This window comes from Macrobrachium nipponense, chromosome 12 (assembly GCF_015104395.2).
Source record: "Macrobrachium nipponense isolate FS-2020 chromosome 12, ASM1510439v2, whole genome shotgun sequence".
In the NCBI taxonomy this organism is placed as follows: domain Eukaryota; kingdom Metazoa; phylum Arthropoda; class Malacostraca; order Decapoda; family Palaemonidae; genus Macrobrachium; species Macrobrachium nipponense.
The window spans coordinates 69,943,112-69,963,409 of NC_087205.1; the positions used below are offsets into that span (position 1 = coordinate 69,943,112).

General features: G+C 41.3%; 1 protein-coding gene across 3 annotated transcripts in view; it reads left to right on the forward strand.

Moving 5' to 3' along the window:
* Nucleotides 1-20,298, forward strand: part of LOC135224588 (uncharacterized) — a 368,063-nt gene that overhangs the window by 278,585 nt on the left and 69,180 nt on the right. For all 3 annotated transcript variants that reach the window (XM_064263722.1, XM_064263723.1, XM_064263724.1), the window contains 5 exons: nucleotides 1-126; nucleotides 251-508; nucleotides 756-911; nucleotides 8,628-8,758; nucleotides 19,540-19,675. The exon at nucleotides 1-126 is cut by the window's left edge and continues 25 nt beyond it. In XM_064263722.1, coding sequence (XP_064119792.1) covers nucleotides 1-126; nucleotides 251-508; nucleotides 756-911; nucleotides 8,628-8,758; nucleotides 19,540-19,675 — 807 coding nt within the window. The remainder of the gene's footprint in view (nucleotides 127-250; nucleotides 509-755; nucleotides 912-8,627; nucleotides 8,759-19,539; nucleotides 19,676-20,298) is intronic.

Sequence of the window (20,298 nt, forward strand, 5' to 3'; positions counted from 1 at the left end):
GCTCGTCGAAATATAGTAGAGAGGCACATGAAAGAAAAACATCATGGGAAGAAACTTTTTGATTTTATCATCCGTGAGCCCCAGGACCCAGATGCTTCAAAGAAAGTAGAAGATCAACCTGCAGAGGTATAAACAAGATAGCACCTTTATTGTATTTTTTTGTTGTAACTTTGTAGTTTGATTTGATTTTTTCTAGATTTGTTTAGATGGATAGCACACTGTGATAATAACTCTCTCTCATTTCTTTTAGCAACAAGACACCTCTGGTCTTACACCAGCACCCCCACCTCCACCTCCACCTCCACCTCCATTGCCTGCTGACCCACCTCAATGGCAGTGTGGACTTTGTAAATTCAGTTCAGTCACTCAGCAGGACATGGTTAACCACACTAGTTTCAAGCATTCCATTAAGAGTCAGTATAAATGTGGTTACTGCAGTGTTAGGTCATCTGTAAGGGCCAGCTTTGATGCGCATTTTGCAGCTAAACATCCCAGTCAGCCTTTCAGGGTCAGTAATTATTCTGAGAGTTGTTGTTGTGAAGTAGTTGTCCTAAAGCAGAATTACACTTTTTTTACATTGATAATATAATATACTCAAAATTTGAGTAATTCCCAGTCCTTAAAGCTGCTTTGGGAATTTTTGTATATTGAGTGTAGTGAAGCAGTGAGGCCACAGTGTTTGAAGGCATTCATGAGATAATTGTATTCACTGAGAGTAGAATTTAGATCATGTTATGCTGAATCTTGGATTTCAGGTACTGTGTATGTATTATCGCCTTGATTCAGAAGATATTGAACCACTTAAACATGGGGATGGACAAAATACTCATGAGCCTATTTGGAGGAGAAATGACCCCGAACGTATTCGTCACATTAGAGGCATTATGCTTGATGACCCTGAAGTCAAAAAGGTATGATTGCCTATTTTAGGTTAATTACATGGGTAGCAAGCAGTGTTCTCAGTGTTGTAGTATTTTTAAACTGTGTTTCTTTTTCTCTTATGTTTATAATTAAAAAGTATGAAATCTATTGAGGATTCTGTTATGAGGTTATAATTCAAGTCTAGTACAAATATGATAGATTATACTTTTAAATTTAATTTTTTTAAATATTTGAATTTATTTTAATGAAGTTTGGGCTTATATGTTAGAAACAAATTTTTTCCCCACTTTCAAGAGCACTATTTGTTAATATTCCACCTATTTTTCACCATACACACAGGCATTTATATTGCTTACCTTAGCAGAACTTTTGCAGCTCGTAACTTTTACAAACAAAGTTTCTGTAGTTTGCTGCTTCTAAGTAAATCCCATCACAATAAGTTTGATGTGCTCTTGTGATGCATTAATTTATTTTTTGCATGTTTTGAGTTAATGTCACAATTCATAGGTAGTGTATTCATTGGTCTGTTTTATAATAACCTTAGTTTTGTTATTACATTACGGTTCAGTATTTCTGGAATCAAGATTGAATTTGTTAAATGTCTGTGGGTCATTATTCCCAGGCTTGATCATTAATACACACTTGAATAGGAAAGCACTTATTGATGCTAAAAGTTGAAAGTAAGTTTGTAAACCTGATAAAAAGTTGATAGGTTAAAGCACACATGAGCTGTTGTGTTTGTTGTAGATTATTGAATCTAAAATAGTTCAGCTTTAGGTATAGTATTTAAAAAACTTAACAGTTAATATTGAAGTGCTTGAGTTCATCCTGAACAGATGTGAAAAAACAGGCTCTGTGGAATTATGATTCTAATGATAACAATTTCAAACAGATTACTCCTAATTTTGGATTATGATGTTCATTTAAAAAAGGGCCGTATAAATTGTTTACTCTCATGTTACCCAAGGTTATTTGTTGAAAAGCCTTTTAGTTAGATCCAATCCAGAACAGTACTCACAATTAAACATTTTGTATTGTACACTTTACAATCTACAACAAATGTTGAGCTATGGAAACAAATCCATTTAAGGACTTTTTTCAGTCAACATTTTTGTCTTGTATAATTGGGGAATTTTTAAGAATTTGAAATTATTTGATAAAATCTAATACCTGCTTATTTCTAAAGAACAAATCCTTCTGGCTGGTTTTATGAGTTTCAGAATTTATCAATGATAATAAGCATCACTTTTGGGGCTCAATATGTAACTCTGGACTTTTTTTCAAATTACTAATTGAAATTTTGGGTACTGTTTTAATTAGCAGCATATTTTGTATGATGAAATTTGTGGGACAGTTATCTTTCCATAAGCAATATTAATATTACCTATATTGACTTATTTTAGGAGCAGAGTCTTATTTTGTGTATATTAGTACTGACTTTTTCATAATAATATGATCCCAAAGCAGTTACGTTTAGAATTGTGCTTTAATCCACCTTGAATGTAATAACAGAATTTTGGCATAAAAAGCTGCACAACAGATTATGGCAATAAAATTGCATTACAGAGTTATATAAATCCTAGAGAAATGTTTTCAGATAAAAACAGAGGTAAGGAAAAATATTGAATTTGGGGCAAAGACTGTTAGTGTTCTTGTATTGTTATTATAATATTAAGTAAATGAAACCTATTCATATGGAACAACCCCACTGGGCCCATTGACTTGAAATTAAAGCTTCCAAAGAATATGGTGTTCATTAGGATGAAGCAAAAGGAATTAAAGGTAAATACAGAAAGAAGAGATCCCACTTATTACAAAAAATTAATAGATAAAAATGTGATAAAATGCATGAAAAATAGTATTAGGGTAGTAATGCCTTGCATTTTTACTTGAACCTGAAGTTCCAACTGCATAACATCCTCTGGGAGGCTGTTCCACAGTTCAGAGGTGTGAGAAATAAAGGACCTCTTAAACTGAGAAGTTTGACAGCAAGGCCCATTTTAGTCAATCTGGTTGCTCTCAGCGAATAAAATGGATCAGGGATCAGTTGTAAATGTGAAAGATCATTGTTGAAATACAGCTTATGAAAAAGTAACAAATGAGACCACCATCCATTGATGGTCCAAGTCACAACTGCTACTATTAGGAAATGGAAACCTGCCACCATGAACCGCTCTATCTAAAAGAGATAAATCTCTTGAAGAAGCAGACATCCTCCCTGGAGAACAGTATTCCAGTTAAGGAAGTACAAATGACCTAAAACAAATTGCATTGAACTCATATAAATATATGAAGCCATACAAATAATACCTAACTTTCAACTTTCAAGCAGCTTTTGCTGAAACTTTCATTGGATGTTTCTCAAAAGTTAGATGAGTCAAAGGTTACACCTCGAATAGTTAAAGCTTCAAGACTCAGTTAACAAAGTTCCATCCACTTGAAGGGGAGGATATGGTGGGAAACTGTACAACATCTGCTAATTATTAGTCTCAGTGGCGTGGTTGATATGGTGTTGGCGTCCCACCTCGGTGATCGTGAGTTCGATTCTTGGCCATTCCGTTTAGGAGTGAGAGATGTGTATTTCTGGTGATAGAAGTTCACTCTCGACGTGGTTCGGAAGTCACACAAAGCAGTTGGTCCCGTTGCTGAATAACCATTGGTTCCATGCAACGTAAAAAACCACTGTATAAACAAAACTAATTATTAAAGTTTTCGTTTTACTGGACTTAAGCCTCATACCCCACCAATTACATAATTCTGTGATCTGGTCCTTGTCCCGATTTAGGCTAAGGGCAGCTTAATTTCTTACAAGTGGAGATTTTACTACACACAAATTGTTGCATCATTGGCATACTGAACAATCTTGTTTTCCAGGCCAACAACCATATCACTTTTATACACTAAATATAAAAGTGGACCAAGAACACTGGCCTGTGGAACTGCAGACACAATAGGTCTTGGTTCACTAAACATCCTGTCCACAGCAACTCGTTGCAGCCTATCTGTAAGTAAATCCTGAAGTACGTAATCCTAAAATATATCCACCCACTACAAGATTCAGAAGATTATAAATAAGTAAGTGCCTTGTGATTTACTAAATCAAAAGCAACACTAAAATCTATTTGAATTACTCTACATGCAAAACCCGTATCAAGGTTCTCTTGCAAATGGCATGTGAAGTCTAATAGAGAATTGCAGGCACCCATCTGCTTCCTGTATGCATATTGACTATCAGCTAACAATCCTTTAGATTCCGCATACTTATATAGTGGCTTAAAGATAATTTTTTTAGCAACTTTGGAGAGCACAGGGAGAATAGAGATTGGCCTGTAGTTACTGCAGTCTGCAGATATGCCAATCTTTGGAACAGGTGGTATATTACTAAGCTTGCTCTCATCCACAAAGATCCGTTGACATAAAAATCTATATAATCTAGGAATCTTGGGCGACAACACACTTGAAATTTTTTAAAAAACAAAGGAAAGAAACCATCAGGATCCTGTGCACCCAAGCTATCAAGATTATCCAGAATTTCCTTAACCCCTTGAAGTGAAATGCAAAATTTGTAAGAATAGGTTCAGGATGACAAGTATCAGGGAGAGAGACATCCTCAGCTGATTACATAGCTTCAAAAGCTTCATGAAGCAGTTCAACCATTTCTTTATGGCCAGTAACCATTCTACCTTCATCTGTTAGTAGTGGTGGAATGGAAGGCAAGCCTGACCCAAAGATAGATGTATTTTCCTTACTTCGTGAAACGAGGTTACTCCCAGAATTTGTCTTTCCACTATCTCTTTCAATTACTGAACCTTTCCCTCACCTCAAACAAAGGGAAAAGATGAGGTGCAGTCATCACTTAATACAGTGATCTTGAACTGGATGAACAGATCACATCACAATTTATGTTAGACAATAATAGTACTCGTTTATATACATTGTACATAAGTTTTGACTCTTGTCTAACTTTTGAGAAACATCTAGTGAAAGTTTCAGCAAATGCTGCACAAAAGTTAGGCATTGTTCGTACGCCCTGTTTTAGGTCATTTGTACTTTCTTTACTGGAATATTGTTGTCCAGTGCGGATGTCTGCTTCCCAGAGATTTATCTCTTTATATACACTGTACATAACTTTTGACTCTCTTCTAACTTTTGAAAAATATCTAATGAAAGTTTCAGCAAATGTTGGATAAAAGTTAGGTATTGTTGTATGGCCTCATATATTTATGAGAGTGATAGAATCAATGCAACCTGGTTTAGGTCGTTTGTACTGGAATACTTATCTCCAGTTTGGATGTATGCTTCTCCCAGAGATTTATCTCTTTTAGATAGAGCTGTTCATGGTGGTAAGTTTCTGTTTCCTAATGGTAGCAGTTATGACTTGGACTGTCGACGGATGGTCTCTTGTTTGTCACTTTTTCATAAGTTGTATATTAACAAAGATCTTTCAAATTGGTTCTATTTTCGAGAGCTGTTTCTTCAACGTGTTTTATAGTAATTTTAGGGTGCTGTACTTCAACATACTTTATAGCCCCTAACATGGTGGTTTTAAGTATTGTAGCTAATTCTTGTAGTATTGGAATCTGGGTTTTGCCAGTGCATGGGTACTGCATCCATAATCCTATGAAATTCAAGGTGTGACTCGTCTTTCAGGATGGATTGGTTTACAGTATTATTGGGAAAAATTGCCATCACCAAATGTCAATATTTTTTTTTATTTTATTAATGTATTAAGTTGTTAAAATTTCATTATATTAATGCAGTGTTTCTCAACTTTTACTTCAGGCCACACTTGTAGAGTAATTAAAACTGGGGTGCACTTTGAATTTCAGTAAAATAAAATTAGTCATAAAAATGCAAAACAGGCTAATAATATAGTTCTTGAAATAAGCATTTATTTTTTTAAGACATTACAATATATTTTACATTAAAGTATGCTTGTGTTAAACCTGTGCTTGATGTACTTGGGCATTTTTATTAATAGGCCTTATATGTGATAAGCTGCACCTAATACTTTAATTTTGATTTAATGTTGGTAAGTGTACAGAAAATCCTAATTCACAGAGGTATAATATGGAAAACTGCAGTAAAATATTCAGTGCTTTACGATCTATTGAAGGATATTTTTCTATGATGGAAACCCAAAATCAGTGGCTTACAAATCATTTATGTTTGATTTGTAAGCCATGATCAGCAGATATGTTAGCCAGCTCCTCTTCTGTTAACAGTGGAAAATAATAACTCAGATTACTTTCCATAGTTGTTAAATGAACCACTATTATAGTGATTATATAATTTACACATACTTCTCTAATCAAAGGAAACATTTCCAAAGAGTATGAACTTATTTTTCTTTAGCTTTTTGCATTTCCTATTTACATAGATACCTTTAGAGTATTGAAGTTTTGGAACATTTCCGTCAAGTTATTCTAACTTTGAGATCCAAAATTAACATTCAAGTAGTTCTCAAAAGTTACTTTTAATTTTATTTCTCAAACAATGCAAGTACTTGTTGAAGTTCAGGTACATAACAGAGTACCTTACCTCTTGATAACCACCTCACTTCTATATGGAAAAGTAAGGACTTGTGTAGTGTAGCAAATCCATATTTTCACAGAGTAGTTTGAATATACTTCATTCAGTTTAGTGCCAAGCATTTTTCCCATTATAACTTATCTGTGCAAAAAGCAGTGAGTTGTTAAAATGTTTGGATTTTGTCGTTTTACAATGATAAGGGACCTATGATGGAGAGCCATCATTACAAATCCTGACGTGAGTTCCAGGATCAATTCCGTTTCTCTAAATAGTTATAGTTAACCAGCCCAAGAAGAGCTGTTGTTATGCTTAGAGGTCTGGATAAACTAATCCTTTATAATAATAATAATAATAATAATAATAATAGAGGCAGACCCTCTCTCAAGCATACTTTATTAAAGTAATGGCTACTTCAGCAGCGTTACACTTGTAGATTCTTCAAAATAGAGAAGAATCTCTACAAGTGTAACGCTGCTGAAGTAGCCATTACTTTTAATAAAATAATAATAATAATAAATAGTTATTCAAAATATGAAAACTATCTTTAGCTTTAGTAGTGGTGGTGGTGAGTTCTTTGCAACAAAGAAATTGATTTACAATTTCATCTCCATCTATAAAATGAATAAATACCAATACAGTTGACCCCCGGGATTTTCGGGGGATAGGCAATAGCTAAAATCCGTAAATACTTGACACCCCTCCAGAAACACTTATAACTGCCTATTTTGATAGTTTCAACACCAAAAAACCCTGTTATAAAATGCTCATAAGTACCTGCCTGTTTTAATAGTTTTATCAAGAAAAATGTTGTCACAATTATGATATTACTGTAATTAGTGAATATGTATGGAAAAATCTGCAAATAGGCAAATTTTCTGCAAATAATGTGGATAGTAAACATTCCACAGAAAAATTCGTAAATAGGTGAAGCCGAGAATCCAGAACCACGAATAGGCAGGGGTCAACTGTAGTTACAGTTTTTTGGTCATGTCCGTTGATTCATCAGCTTGAATTGCAAAGAATTAATTTTGGAGCTTATTACTGCACAGGTTTTCCTCAATATTGTTAGACATTTCCAAATACATCTGTGAACAACAGTATTATTTGATAGTGGAATTTTACTTAATTCTTTCCTCTCATCGTCTCCTAACTTAGTCTTAACCATCTATTTGCATGCGGGTAAAATAATGGATTCAGAAATGGTTTGAGATTTTTCAGATGCTTTACTTTTGATCTGTATACTTTGTTTCCTGTTCAAGTAATCTTTTAAAATAACTTCTGTCTTTTCCTTAGAGACTGATATGACGTTAGGAAATGTTTACTTAACTTACTAGAAAGATTCAACTGTTTGTCATTCTGCATCCAAAAACTAAACACAGTGGAAGAAGCTGATTTTCATCCCCAGTCCAAGTGAAACCATAACTTGAATAACTTTTGTTGTATTTTTGATTAGGCTTAATCTTATTTTTCTTGGCTGGACACTTGCACTTGAACTGAACTACTTTTAGGCTTAATCTTCTTTTTCTTGGCTGGACACTTGCACTTGAACTGAACTACTTTCACTGTCAGAATAAAGTTCATCACTTATGAACTTCTTACTTAAAAATCTATCCATTTTATGGTTAGTCAATTTTTGTTTCATGAACAAGAGCTTTGGAAAATAATGTAGCAGCATCTGGGTGTCCAGTGACTGACCACAATTTCAGATATCTTTGTATTAAAATATGATAAAGAGAGCAGGTCACCACTAATCATAAACCCATTTTGTCTTGTCCACATAAAAAAATATTACCTCTCTAGGTTGTTCTGTTTAGCTTAATTTAGCATTAGTAAAGGAGATTTAATCTCAGTGTTAATTCTACCATTGAAGTAAAATCCACAAGGGGGTCGCTGATTTAAATCCTTTGGGGATGGAAAAAAGGATTATCCATTCCTTAAAGAAATCGGCATCCATTTTAAAGTCTCAAAAGAGAAAGGCTTGACTCAGACTAGAGCCACGTCCCTGGTGTCGGTATCCTTTTGAAAATACAATTTGTTTAATAAGCATAATTCATAAATTAATCTCATTTCAAAAAAAAAGTAAATAAAAACAGAATTAGGGTGCAATGAGGAATGTTTTAGGACACACTAGTGCACCTTGGTGCACCCATTGAAAAACGCTGTATTAGGGATTGGTGTTTTGCTGCTTGAGCTTGATGAAAAATACTTTTCAGACATGGTTGAAAAATACAGCAACGGGTTCACCTAGTAAGGGAGAATATGTTTGTCCTGTGTGTGGATCTTTCAAGACAGCCTGTGTTTCAACTTTCCGTTCACATCTTTGTAGAGAAGCTGATTATGATAGGTATGTACACGGTTGTTTTGATTTTATCCCTTCCTTTTATTTTTTCTCTAAGAATTTGTGCCTAAGGATTTTAAGTACACTTGATTTAGTTGGAAATAAGTGAAGATTTATATAGTTACCATTCTGATAAGAGTCTTGATCTTTTATGCTTTACGTATTTTTCTTTCAAATTGGGTTAGTGTTTATCAAGCTTTGGATTATTGTTAAGATTCTTGTCGTTTACCTTATAATGTGTTGTTTTAGCACAACAGGATACATGTTACTTCTCATCAACTTGCAAGCAAAACTTGCTACAAAATATTTTCAGATGTAAATGTGAATTATGTCTGTAGAGACATAATGGTGATCTTTTTACATTAACTGCTGTATTAGTGCAAGATGATGTTCACAAAATAAAGGTAATTCATGTTGAATGGTGCAGGATGATTATAAAAGAGAAGGTAATCCATCTTGTATCAGTTTACTCACTACACTCGTAAAGATAAGAAGAGAATCAAGAATTTTGTTAAGGGTTATCAGATGCTGTAAAGGGGGCCTGCCTCAGTGGCCACACAAGAATTGAGAGACTTGGATTTGAGGATATGTACTGCAAAGAATATTGTGTGGGAGAGAAATTGGCAAGAAGCAGCACTGGAATTCTGCCCAAAACTATGGATTGAAGTGGCTGAGCGCAGTGTTCGGGAAGCGCAATTAGAAGTTGATTGCATACAGAAGTGGACAAGCTGAAATACAAATTGATTTGATTATGATAAGAATAGATATAAAAGAAAAGATTCTACTATTGTTCCAGGTAAGACATGGTTAACACACCACGAATTGCTGCCAGCTGGTTTGATAGTGAGGGACAAAAATGAAAAAAAGAATAAAAATATGGAAACTGGGAGTTGAATTATAAATGGAGGATCAAAGATGTGTTAGAAAATATATAAAAATGTGGTCAGTGGAAATTGCCCGAAAAAAGCATGCAAAAGAAAGCCATAGTTGTCTGTGGTGTTACACTGGGAAAGAGATACAGAGAAAGAGAGACTTCATGTTGGAATAAAGATTTCCAAGGACAGTTGAAGGGAAAAGAGCCTACAAGATAAATGAAGTGAAAATATGACATTTTTGAAAGTAAAATGTATTTTTCCCCAACCACACAAACCTGGAGTCCTTTACTTAAGATAGATTGCAGCTCGGCTGAAACTACCGGCGAATACATTCTTTTATATACCGAGGTAGTAACTACTGGGCCAGTAGTTACCTGCGCGGCGGTGTTGAACACCACCTCCCCACCAGCTCACTGAGTCGTCACTTTGATTACAGCCAGGACTTGATGATGATCCCTGAATCAAGGGGGTGGGTGTTTGGCAGGACCATACAAGTAAAGGACTCAAGGTTTGTATGGTTAGGGAAAAATACAATTTACTTTCAAAAGTGTCATTTGTTCCTACACCGTATACAAACCTCCCGTCCTTTACTTAGGAAACACATCTTAAGGCAGGGATGGAAGTCCTGTCTTGCTGGCTGAGAATGGAACCCAGGATGCCAGGACCCGGGCTTATAGCTCGGGGTCGTGGATCCTTCACTCTGCGAGCCATGGTAAATGCAACCTGATGGCTGATGGCCTGGGTATCAAAGGCGTGAGCGTAGAACTCTCTCTGGCAACCAAAACCAGGCTATATAATCATAACAGGTTTGTTGGGTTGCAGCACACTCCCCCTCAGAAAGGAGTGTGGAGACTTGACTTCTGTCTCTACAGAAAAACCACTAGTCGGACATGGAATGGTTACCAGTATCTAAATTGGTGCCAGAGAACGGGTTTCGATGTTGTGGCCCCAAGTAAGGGGAAAAGGTAAAAAGAAAATAGGCCAGTCATAGTCTCACATTCACCCCCAGCCTGATACGGAACCTCGATCCTTGATTCGATACTCCGACCTCTGAGGGCACGGAGGCAGCTAGACTACTTGCTGAGCGGCACCACAGGACCAAGGTCAGTTGTGTCGAGGTAGCTGTGGGTACAGTCTCTAAGGTAGAACCTGGTGAAGGTGGAACGGCGAGACCATGTGCCAGCTTCCATCACCTGGGTAACAGAGAGGTTCTTCTTGAAGGCAAGAGATATGCTCATTCCACGCACATCATGAGCCTTCACTCGACTGGTACCAGCAAGTGGAGAAGAGGGAGGGGAGTGGGTAAGGCAAATCGCCTCTCGAATCCAATGTGAAATGGTATTCCTCGTAACCCTCTTCTTTGACGGGCCCGTACTTACAAAGAGATATTGTAAGGTCGAGGAGAGGTGGTCCTTTGGAGATAGTGCTTCAATGTTCTCAAAGGACAGAGAAGTAGCTCATCTGGGTCTACGGTTACTGTGCTCAGGCTCATAACCTGGAGCGAAGAAAACTGAGAATCAACCTGGGTTTTCGCAACAAACTCAGGGACAAAGTGATGCAGGTATTGGTCCAGCGCTGAGTATGAGCGGCAGTATAAGCTAGGCCATGAAGCTCACTGACTCGCTTGGAGGAAGCAAGGGCGAGAAGAAAACCGTTTTCAGGGTGAGATCCCTATCAGATGCCAGGGATAACGGTTCATACGGAGCTCTCTTCCGAGGACAGCAACGATGTCCCATGGAGGAGGCTTTGCCAATACCGGAGTGCAACCCTGTTCAAAGCTTCGTATGAGCATAGAGAGTTCCTCTGAGGAAGAGAGATCGATTCCCTTCAGTCTGAGGACTTGGGTCAAGGCCGAGCGATAGCATTTTACCGCTGAGACCAAAAGGAGCTTCTCTCTTCGGAGGTAGAGTAAGAAGTCGGCAATCAAGGGGATAGAGGCTCCGAGAGGAGAACAGCCTCTCTGACGACACCAACCACAGAAGATGGCCCACTTGGTCTGGACGATCCTCACATTTGGTTGGCATAGGAGGTCGGGGAGTGGCGGAAGCACTCTCAGAGTTTCTACCAGCAGAAGAAGAAGGTCCTGGTACCATTCTACCCGAGGCCTCTCTGACGACACCAACCACAGAAGATGGCCCACTTGGTCTGGACGATCCTCACATTTGGTTGGCATAGGAGGTCGGGGAGTGGCGGAAAGGCAACTCCTCGAGTTTTCTACCGGCAGAAGAAGAAGGTCCTGGTACCATTTCTAAACCCGAGCCTTCTCTGGACGCACCAAACCCAGAAAGATGGCCCACTTGGTCTGGACGATCCTCATTTGGTTGGCAATAGGGGTCGGGGGAGTGGCGGAAGCACTCTCAGAGTTTCTACCAGCAGAAGAAGAAGGTCCTGGTACCATTCTACCCGAGGCCATTTCGGTGCTACTAGCCTCATGGACAAGGAAGATGTGGATTGCACTCGATTCAACACCTGCCTGATCAGGCAAAATGGCAGGAAAGCATAGACGTCTAGGCCATCCCAGGGGTGCTGGAACGTGTCCTCGAATGCCGCTGCCGGATCTGGAACTGGAGAGCAGCAGTAAATCGGTAACTTCCGATTTAGAGCAGTAGCTAACAGGTCTATCATTATGGAACCCCACAGTTGAAGACTTTGTTTTCTACCTGAGGAGCCAGACCATTTGGAGCCAACGATCTGTGTCCTCCTGCTCAGATTGTCCGCCATGATGTTCCGTTTGCCTGGAATGAACCGAGCTGTCAACCCTACCGAGTTGGGAGCTGCCCATTCGTGAATCTGCACTGCTAGTTGGCATAGCTGCAGAGACAGTACTGCCTTGACGGTTCACGTATGCCACTATGGTGGTGTTGTCGCTCATCAGTGCCACAGAGTGACCTGTTAGGCGAGAGCTGAAGTGCTGGAGTGCCAGGAAGGCAGCTCGAAGTTCCAGCACGTTGATATGATCTCGATGTTCCTGGTCAGACCATAGGCCCGAAGCCAGGTGTTGCAGTTGGTGTGCGCCCCATCGTTCCTTGGATGCGTCTGTAAACAGGAGCAGATTGGGTGGACGAGAATGGAGAGGGGAGCTCCTCAACAGGTTTGCGTAGTCCAGCCACCACTTGAGATTGGAGTGCATGTTCTCCTCCACTGGGACTAGTTTGTGAAGAGAATCATCTCTGCGACCAATGATTCTTCAGACCCCACTGAAAGGATCGAAGGTGCATCCGACTGTTTGGCACAAGGCGTTCCACCGAGGCCAGATGTCCCAGCAACTGTTGCCACTGATGTGCTGGCAGCTGGGACTGTCAAAGGAAGGGCAGAGCGACACTTCGGAAGCATTCCAGTCTTTCTGGTGTCGGAAAGGCTTTCCCTGCAATGGTGTTTAGGATCATACCGAGATACACCAGTTGTTGAGAGGGCTCTAGAGAGGATTTCTTGCCGTTCACCATGATCCCCAGATTGTGACAAAACACCAGAATCCTGTCTCGGTGGAGACGAAGCAGTTCCATCGAGGTGCCAGTATCAGCCAATCATCTAGGTAACGCAATAGACAAATGCCCTGGCGATGAGCCCATGTTAACACTAGGGTGAACACCCAAATGAAGTCTTGCGGAGCTGTAGAGAGACCAAAACATAGGGCCTCGAATTGGAACACTGTCTGATACAACAAGACGAAGATACTTCCTGGACAATGGATGGATTGGGATCTGGAAGTACAGTGGTCCCCCCGTATTTGCGGGGGATGCGTAGCAGACCCCCCCGCGAATAGTTAGAATCCGCGAATGTTTGGAACCCCTATAAAAACGCTAAAAACAGCCTGTTTTGTTCGTTAAAACTTAAGAAAAACCACTAAAAATATTCATACTTGGTTTTTTTAATAGTTTTATCACAAAAATTGCATTTTATGATGAAATTGATAACAAAAACCAGGAATTTGTGGATATTTCTCATAGAAAAATACCATGAATGCACGAATTTTCCGCGAATAATGCAGGGAAACGTTCCCGAGAGAAATCCGCGAATGTGTGAGTCCGCGAATCCAGAGAACGCGAATACGGGGGTCCACTGTATGCGTCTTTTAGGTTGATCGTCACCATGTAATCCAGAGGACGAATGGCCTGTCTGAATGTGTTGGGGGTCTCCATCCTGAACGGGGTTTGCTGAACAAACTCGTTTAGGGCTGAGAGGTCGATGACCGGTCTCCAGCCTCCAGATGCCTTCTTTACAAGAAAGAGTTGACTGAAGAAGCCTAGAGACTCATTGAGGACCTCCACAAGAGCATCCTTCCCCAGCAAGTCCTGGACTTCCGCCTGAAGGGCGAGATCCTTCGTTGATCCCTGATGATAGGATAACGTCTTTGGGGGTCAAATCAGAGGAGGGGGAGAGTTGATGAACAGGACGCGAAACCCGTTTTGGAGAATTGTCAGTGTCCAATCCTCCGCCTTGTGGTACTGCCACCTTGTCCATGTGGCTTGCAGGCATCCCCCCACAGGTGGCAGAGTGGGGGGAGTGCCCTCCTCACTGGTCGCGGTGGACTCTCTTCCTCTTACTGCGTTTGCCTCGCCCTCGACCACCCCTGGTCCAAAAGGGCTGCAGACCTCTCGGCCGCCGAGTGGTGGAGGCAGCGGGAAAGGGATCAGCCCTGGCAGGAGGGTGAGAAACCCTCCTAGATGGAGAGTCAGGGCGATGTCGAGCAGAAACAGCAGGAGGTTGGGGCCAATGGAAGGATGCTGCACAGTGCAGCAAATAATCCTGGCTCATTCTCCTGAAGTTTCCGATTACCTCGGTTACATCCGAAGATGGAAAGAGGGTGGGTCCCTGAAGCAAGGCATTCCTCAGGTCGGTCACATCCTGAGGGTCCACAGCTTGATCAAGCCTTGATGAGACCGTGTCCCTGAGCTTCAGCACCAGGTTGGCCCAGAGGTTGGCAAGCTGGTGTACAAAGAAATCTATAGCCTTACCTCCTGACAAAGCAAGGTCATGGAGCTTACGGGCCATGTCCTCTTGCTTGTCAGGCTACTGTGGAGTCTCAGAGGTGGCAAGAAAGCCCACTGGGCGGCCCCAAAAGTCCAACCATGAAGCTGCTTGCAACGCCACCATCGTGGTTTGTTCGAGGCTGCGACATCTCCCGGGAAGGGAGCGTCGAGGTTCTGTGTTGCAGTGTCTGGAGTGAAACTCCAGGTGCCAATGATGTTATCGGGTTTATGGGCAAGGGTGAAGGCTCAGCTTCTTGGGCCACATAGTACTTCCTCTGCTTCTGGAAAGCAGGGGGGAGTAGCTTAGAGGACCGAGATGCCCTCAGCAAGTCCTTCCTTGCTGAAACTTGTCTATTGACCCTGGTCAGAACCTCCCTTGTCAGGGATGACAAGGGCAGCTCAAACTGGGACTGAGTACCCTGAGGGGCGTGACAAAGAAGGTTGACTGCTGACATACAGCCTTTCGAAGAAGTAGTTGGAGCTTCTCCTGGGCCATTTATCTTCTGGATGAGACCGATGATCTCACGGAAGGTGGTTTCAGCTGCTGCATCTTCTGGAACAGGGGGAGCAGCTGGTTCTGGAAGGTAGCCAGCTGAATTGTTGGTTACCTCGTGAAAATCATCCTCCCTCTGCTTGACGCACCCGGTAGTGAATGAGAGGGGTCCAGTCTTGAAGAAGAAGGCGGAGTCTCTAGTTGTTCATGAAGGGCGGCAGAAGGTCTTGGAGCCGAGGCCCCCAGAGCCACGGGAGCCCTTGGAGGCTTGGAATCGCGAGAGCGATTCTTCGTTGCCTTCCATAGGTCCTCATGCCTCCATCAGACAGCCCCTTGCGAGAAGTGGGAAGGTGGAGTTGGAGGATGCCTATCTGCTTCTGGCGAAGCTGGATGAGAGAGGGGAGATGGAGCCTTCTCCACAAGCACTGTTGGAGCCCTGTCAGGAGAATCTCGGCTGGGTTCGAACTCGATGGGCGAGATATATTTCTCTACAAGGGAACGAGCCCTTGGAGATCAAGAACCTCGAGAGGTTGGAGGTCTGGACTCGTAAGGAGGAGTCATGGGATGCCTTTGCTTCCAGAGCGCCTCTCGCCTGACATTAAGCACTCGTGGCAGCTTAGGGATAGTAAATCCCCTTAACTGCTCCCCCAACTTCCAAGGAGGAATCGAAAGGAGATAGAGCCCGCTTGTGGCCTTGTTCTCGAGGGAGAGTTGGGGAATGACGACCTTGGATCAAAGGTGAAAGCCTATCAGGCTGCCTTTTGGAAGGCTGGGTTGCAGCTTTACGAGGATCTGGAGGTGGAGAAGGGACCTCTGGAGGAGGAGCAGATGATGGAAGTTCTTAGGAGTACCAGCATGCAGGCGAATGGCGTGCAAATTTGTGCATGGGAGAGGGCCTAGAGCAATGCACGTTATAAAGCGCTGGAGAGCGTTGATGCTCTACAGGTGAAATTTCGCGTCTTGTTGCATGTGTAGACAAAGAAGAGTGTTCCGAAGAAGGGGCGTGATACTGGAGACTGAGAGTGACTGCTGGAGTTTTTAGAAAAATGCTCTGGTGATGTGCGTTGGCGTGCATGGGCAGTAGCGCGTCTCGGTGAGCGCTTACTCTGTTGCTGAGGCAGCAGTGAAGCAGCGCATTGGGTAATGCGCATTACAGGTGAGCGCTGTCTAAAGGATGCATGCGCAATCATGTGTGCTGTCGGAGCGCGCTGTCCAGGAGTAACACGGCGAGCAAATGAATGATGCACATCAGGAAGTAGTTCTCGCTGTGGTGCAGAAGGTGGGGGCGCGTTGACTCGTTATCCCCGAAAGGGACAGTTTCTCTGCGACTTCTCTCTAATGGAAGGCTACTGTGCGCGTGCCGAAACATCATGCATTGCAGGGGAGCATTAAATTAGCGATGCCTCCCGTGCGCGTACCATAGCATCGCGCATTGTGGAGAAGAGTAAATCCAATGAATGCTCCTTTGGGCGTGCCGTAGCATCACGCATTGAGGAGGAGAGTAAATCCAACGAATGCTCCTTTGTGCGTGCCGTAGCATCACACAAAGCCAAGGAGCTTACGTGTGAAGGCCTGGTAGTTCTCGAAGGAGAGCGCACGTCAGCACGTCTCTGAGAAGAGTCTTTACTACTTCTCTGAGAGTCACTGTTGGCTCTCGAAGAAGACGTGTCAGGAGGAGTCCGAGGACCTCGTCCAGTGACAAGGCAAAGCTGCAGGGCCCGCATTGCTGAGGATGGGCAGACAGGAGGATGGACCTGGTCTGCGTCGAAAAGAACCTCCGCAGGGGAGGGCTCTGGGAGCTGCGCCGCAGACGGAAGGGCATCTTCCTTAATAGCTTGGGAGGATGAAGCTGACTCCTCCGAGGAGACTAAGGAGGAAGACGCAGCCCCAGAGGAGAGTGCCAACAAAAGTGTCTCCTTCGACGGCAGGCCAGGAAGTCCCAATAAAGGCCTTAAAATATGAAGGATGCCGTCAACATGTACTGAAAAACAAGGCTCATCCTTAGAAGGGTCAGGACTTCCCGTTTCACCAGGGGAAACAAGCAGGTCTTGCTCTTTCAAAGGCTGGCCAGGAGTTAAATTGTTGCTCTTATGTGCTTCACTCCTGGAGGAGTGAGATGCTGAAGGTCCCGAAGGATGAGTCCCCAACAAGGAAGCAGAAGGTCTTGGTTGTTTAGTCTTCGAGGAAGAACTCGAAGGCGAAGAATCCCTTTTCTTCTTCTTACTTCGCCGCTGGTGATACTCAACCCACTGGGCAGGCGACCAGGTATGACACTCCTCAAAGGGGGATTTCGATGTACAGGAATGCCCCCTGTAAGAAGGACAAAGGGAGTGAGGGTCTCTATCAATCCTGCTCATGAAAGTCCCACACATATGGCATGGGACACCATGGCAGGAACGCATAACCACATTGTCAGACATACTCGCATTCAGCTAGAAAAAGAAAAAGAATGTTATGAAAAATTTCAGCAAGCCAGCAAGAGCGAAAGAAAGAGGTCTTTCCTCGCTTCCGGCCCAGTAGTTACTACCTTGGTATCTAAAAGAATATATTAGCCGGTAGTTTCAGCTGAGCTGCAATCTATCCTAAGTAAAGGACGGAAAGTTTGTATATGGTGTAGGAACAAATCAGTATAGCTGAGTGGGTAAAAAATATTCATGATTGTAAAGCAGGGAAAAAAATATAGAATTGATGTAAAAGGGGCAAAGATAAAAAAGATACTGGAACACTTGAGGTGCTATTTTTAAAATCTTCTGATTGGAGAACGGAATATGAATTTGATGATGATAGCAGGATAGAGCCCTCAGGTAGATGAAAGTCTGGGGAATATTCTGAACAGCAAGCAACTTGATAAAATCATCAGGAAGGTTAGTTATTGATAAGATCAAAACTTTGTGAAAACTTAACATATGAAATGATTGGACCAGAAATCAGAAAGTTATAGAATTTATAGAATAAGATTCCTAGGAGGAAAGTAGTATGGCCATATAATGATCATCAGGCATCTGCAGAAGTGCCATAAAAAATGAAGATATAATAACATGGATTGGTTGATCATGCGAAGCCATTTGCAGGAGTACCAAGGCAAACAATAGATTGGCATTTTGAAGGCAGAGGATAACATATAGGAGTATCAGAAGAATTTGAAATAAATGCTGGCAGCCATCAAGGCCTGAGCTCTTTACTGTTTATCATAGTGGGAAGCTATGGAATAGTGCAGAAAAGGAGCCCCTTTGGAGCTGTTTTATTCAAATGTCTTGGTTTTAACAGAATTGGATGAAGAAGTGTTGAAAATGGATACTGTGTACCAGATATAACAGTGGTGTCACAAGATGCAAGGGATTGCAAACTGACTGTGGAGTAAGACATTCTGTTGAGACTGTGAAGCAGGGTATTAAGGAGAATATATTGGCCATCTTTGCAAGATCTAAGTAAGTTAGCAAAGAGGACTTTTTACTACAGTACTTAATGAATGAATGGAGATTTAGGGAAAGAGTTGTAAAATAATAGAATCATGGCTAAATTGCAGTGAGTAGATCATATTACCAATGAGGAAGTAGTCGAAAGAGCAGTATCCAGCAGCTAGAGAATAGAGTGAGCTCTTGAGATGATTTAGGCATGTGAAAAAGGATAGGGGACTGCTTATCAAGAAAGCATCAGATGTGTCAGTAGCAGAACAGACCTGTAGGTAAGTGCAGTAAATCATAGAAATGCAGATAGATAAATATCTATGCATGATGGGATACCCGAGATAAATATCTATGTATGATGGGATACCCGGCATAGAGTGCACAGGACAAAGAAGAGTGGGCAGAAGTTTTTCCAAGTCTAACCCAAAATGAGAAAAGCTGACAGTAAGCCATTTTTGTTCATATACAAAACAAACCTTTGGTCTTAACATAGGATAAATCTTCTAGCACCATCTGGAAAACCAGTAAAACTAGTAAATAATTGCAAATGCAAGGAACTATTGGCATCTGTGCTTGATCACGAGGTCTGTGGGATCTCCCACAATGCCTTTGGCATCTCGTGATCACATCAGTTACTTTCTCACCACCTTTAAGAGAGGACACGTTTGCTCTGTCCTCTTAAAGCTGGTTTAGTTTGCCCGCTTTTTCTTTTTTTTCTGTTTCAGTGTGTGTGAGTCCTGTGGGTTTGTACGGGTATCTGGATATCATGGATCATTTTACCTCCCCAAATAGTGCATGTTTTATACACTTTGTTAATAAAGTTTTGTCAAAAGTTGGGAGTGCTCTCCATATTCTTTTATATTTTTCTGTGACATGTTATGATAGTATAGTGTAATCTATTTTTACCAGAAATGATTTGTTTATCAGTTGTTAGAAATTTTTTTGTAATTTAGAGTAAATGGTATAAGTTACAAGCTGAAAATATGCAGCATTTACGTAACCCTGATTTTAATATGGTATGTATTTACTTTTGTATTTATAGGTATCAATGTGTTGAGTGTGGCGTTAGCAATGCTCTGCTTCCAAATCTCCAGCGGCATTATACGAAGACTCATCATTCTTCCTTTACAAGTGACTCTTATCTTAATCTACCAATTGAAGATGATAAGGAGGCTTGGGTATGAATTTGTATATTGCATATCTTTTATTTTTATGTAGAATTCTTTGTCATGTGTGCCAAAATCTTTTCCTTGCAACCTTATTCATTCTAACCTACTACGTACCTGGTCTTCAGTTCAGGCATAGAGGTGTTTATGAATGCCTGGGGGCAGTGCAAGGGGAAAGAAACTAAATGTTCATTAAACAAAGAGAAACACGATGGGATTCATTTTGAGATCAAAATCAGGAGGAAAAGGCTTTACAGTGGAAGTATTCGCGGACTCACACATTCGTGGATTTCTCTCGGGAACGTTTCCCCGAATTATTCCCGGGAAATTCGCATATTCGCGATATTTTTCTATGAGAAATATCCACAAATTCCTGGTTTTTTTCATCAACTTCATCATAAAATGCACTTTTTTGTGATAAAACTATTAAAAAACCAAGTATACAAATTTTTAGTGTTTTTTTCTTGAGTTTTAACTAACAAAATAGGCTGTTTTCACCGTTTTTATAGGGGTTCCAACTATTAGCGAGTTTTAACTATTCATGGGGGGGGGGGGGGGGGTGGGGGGGGGGTTCTGGTTCGCATCCCCTGCGAATATGGGGGGACCACTGTACTTAACTGCTTTAATTTTGTTTG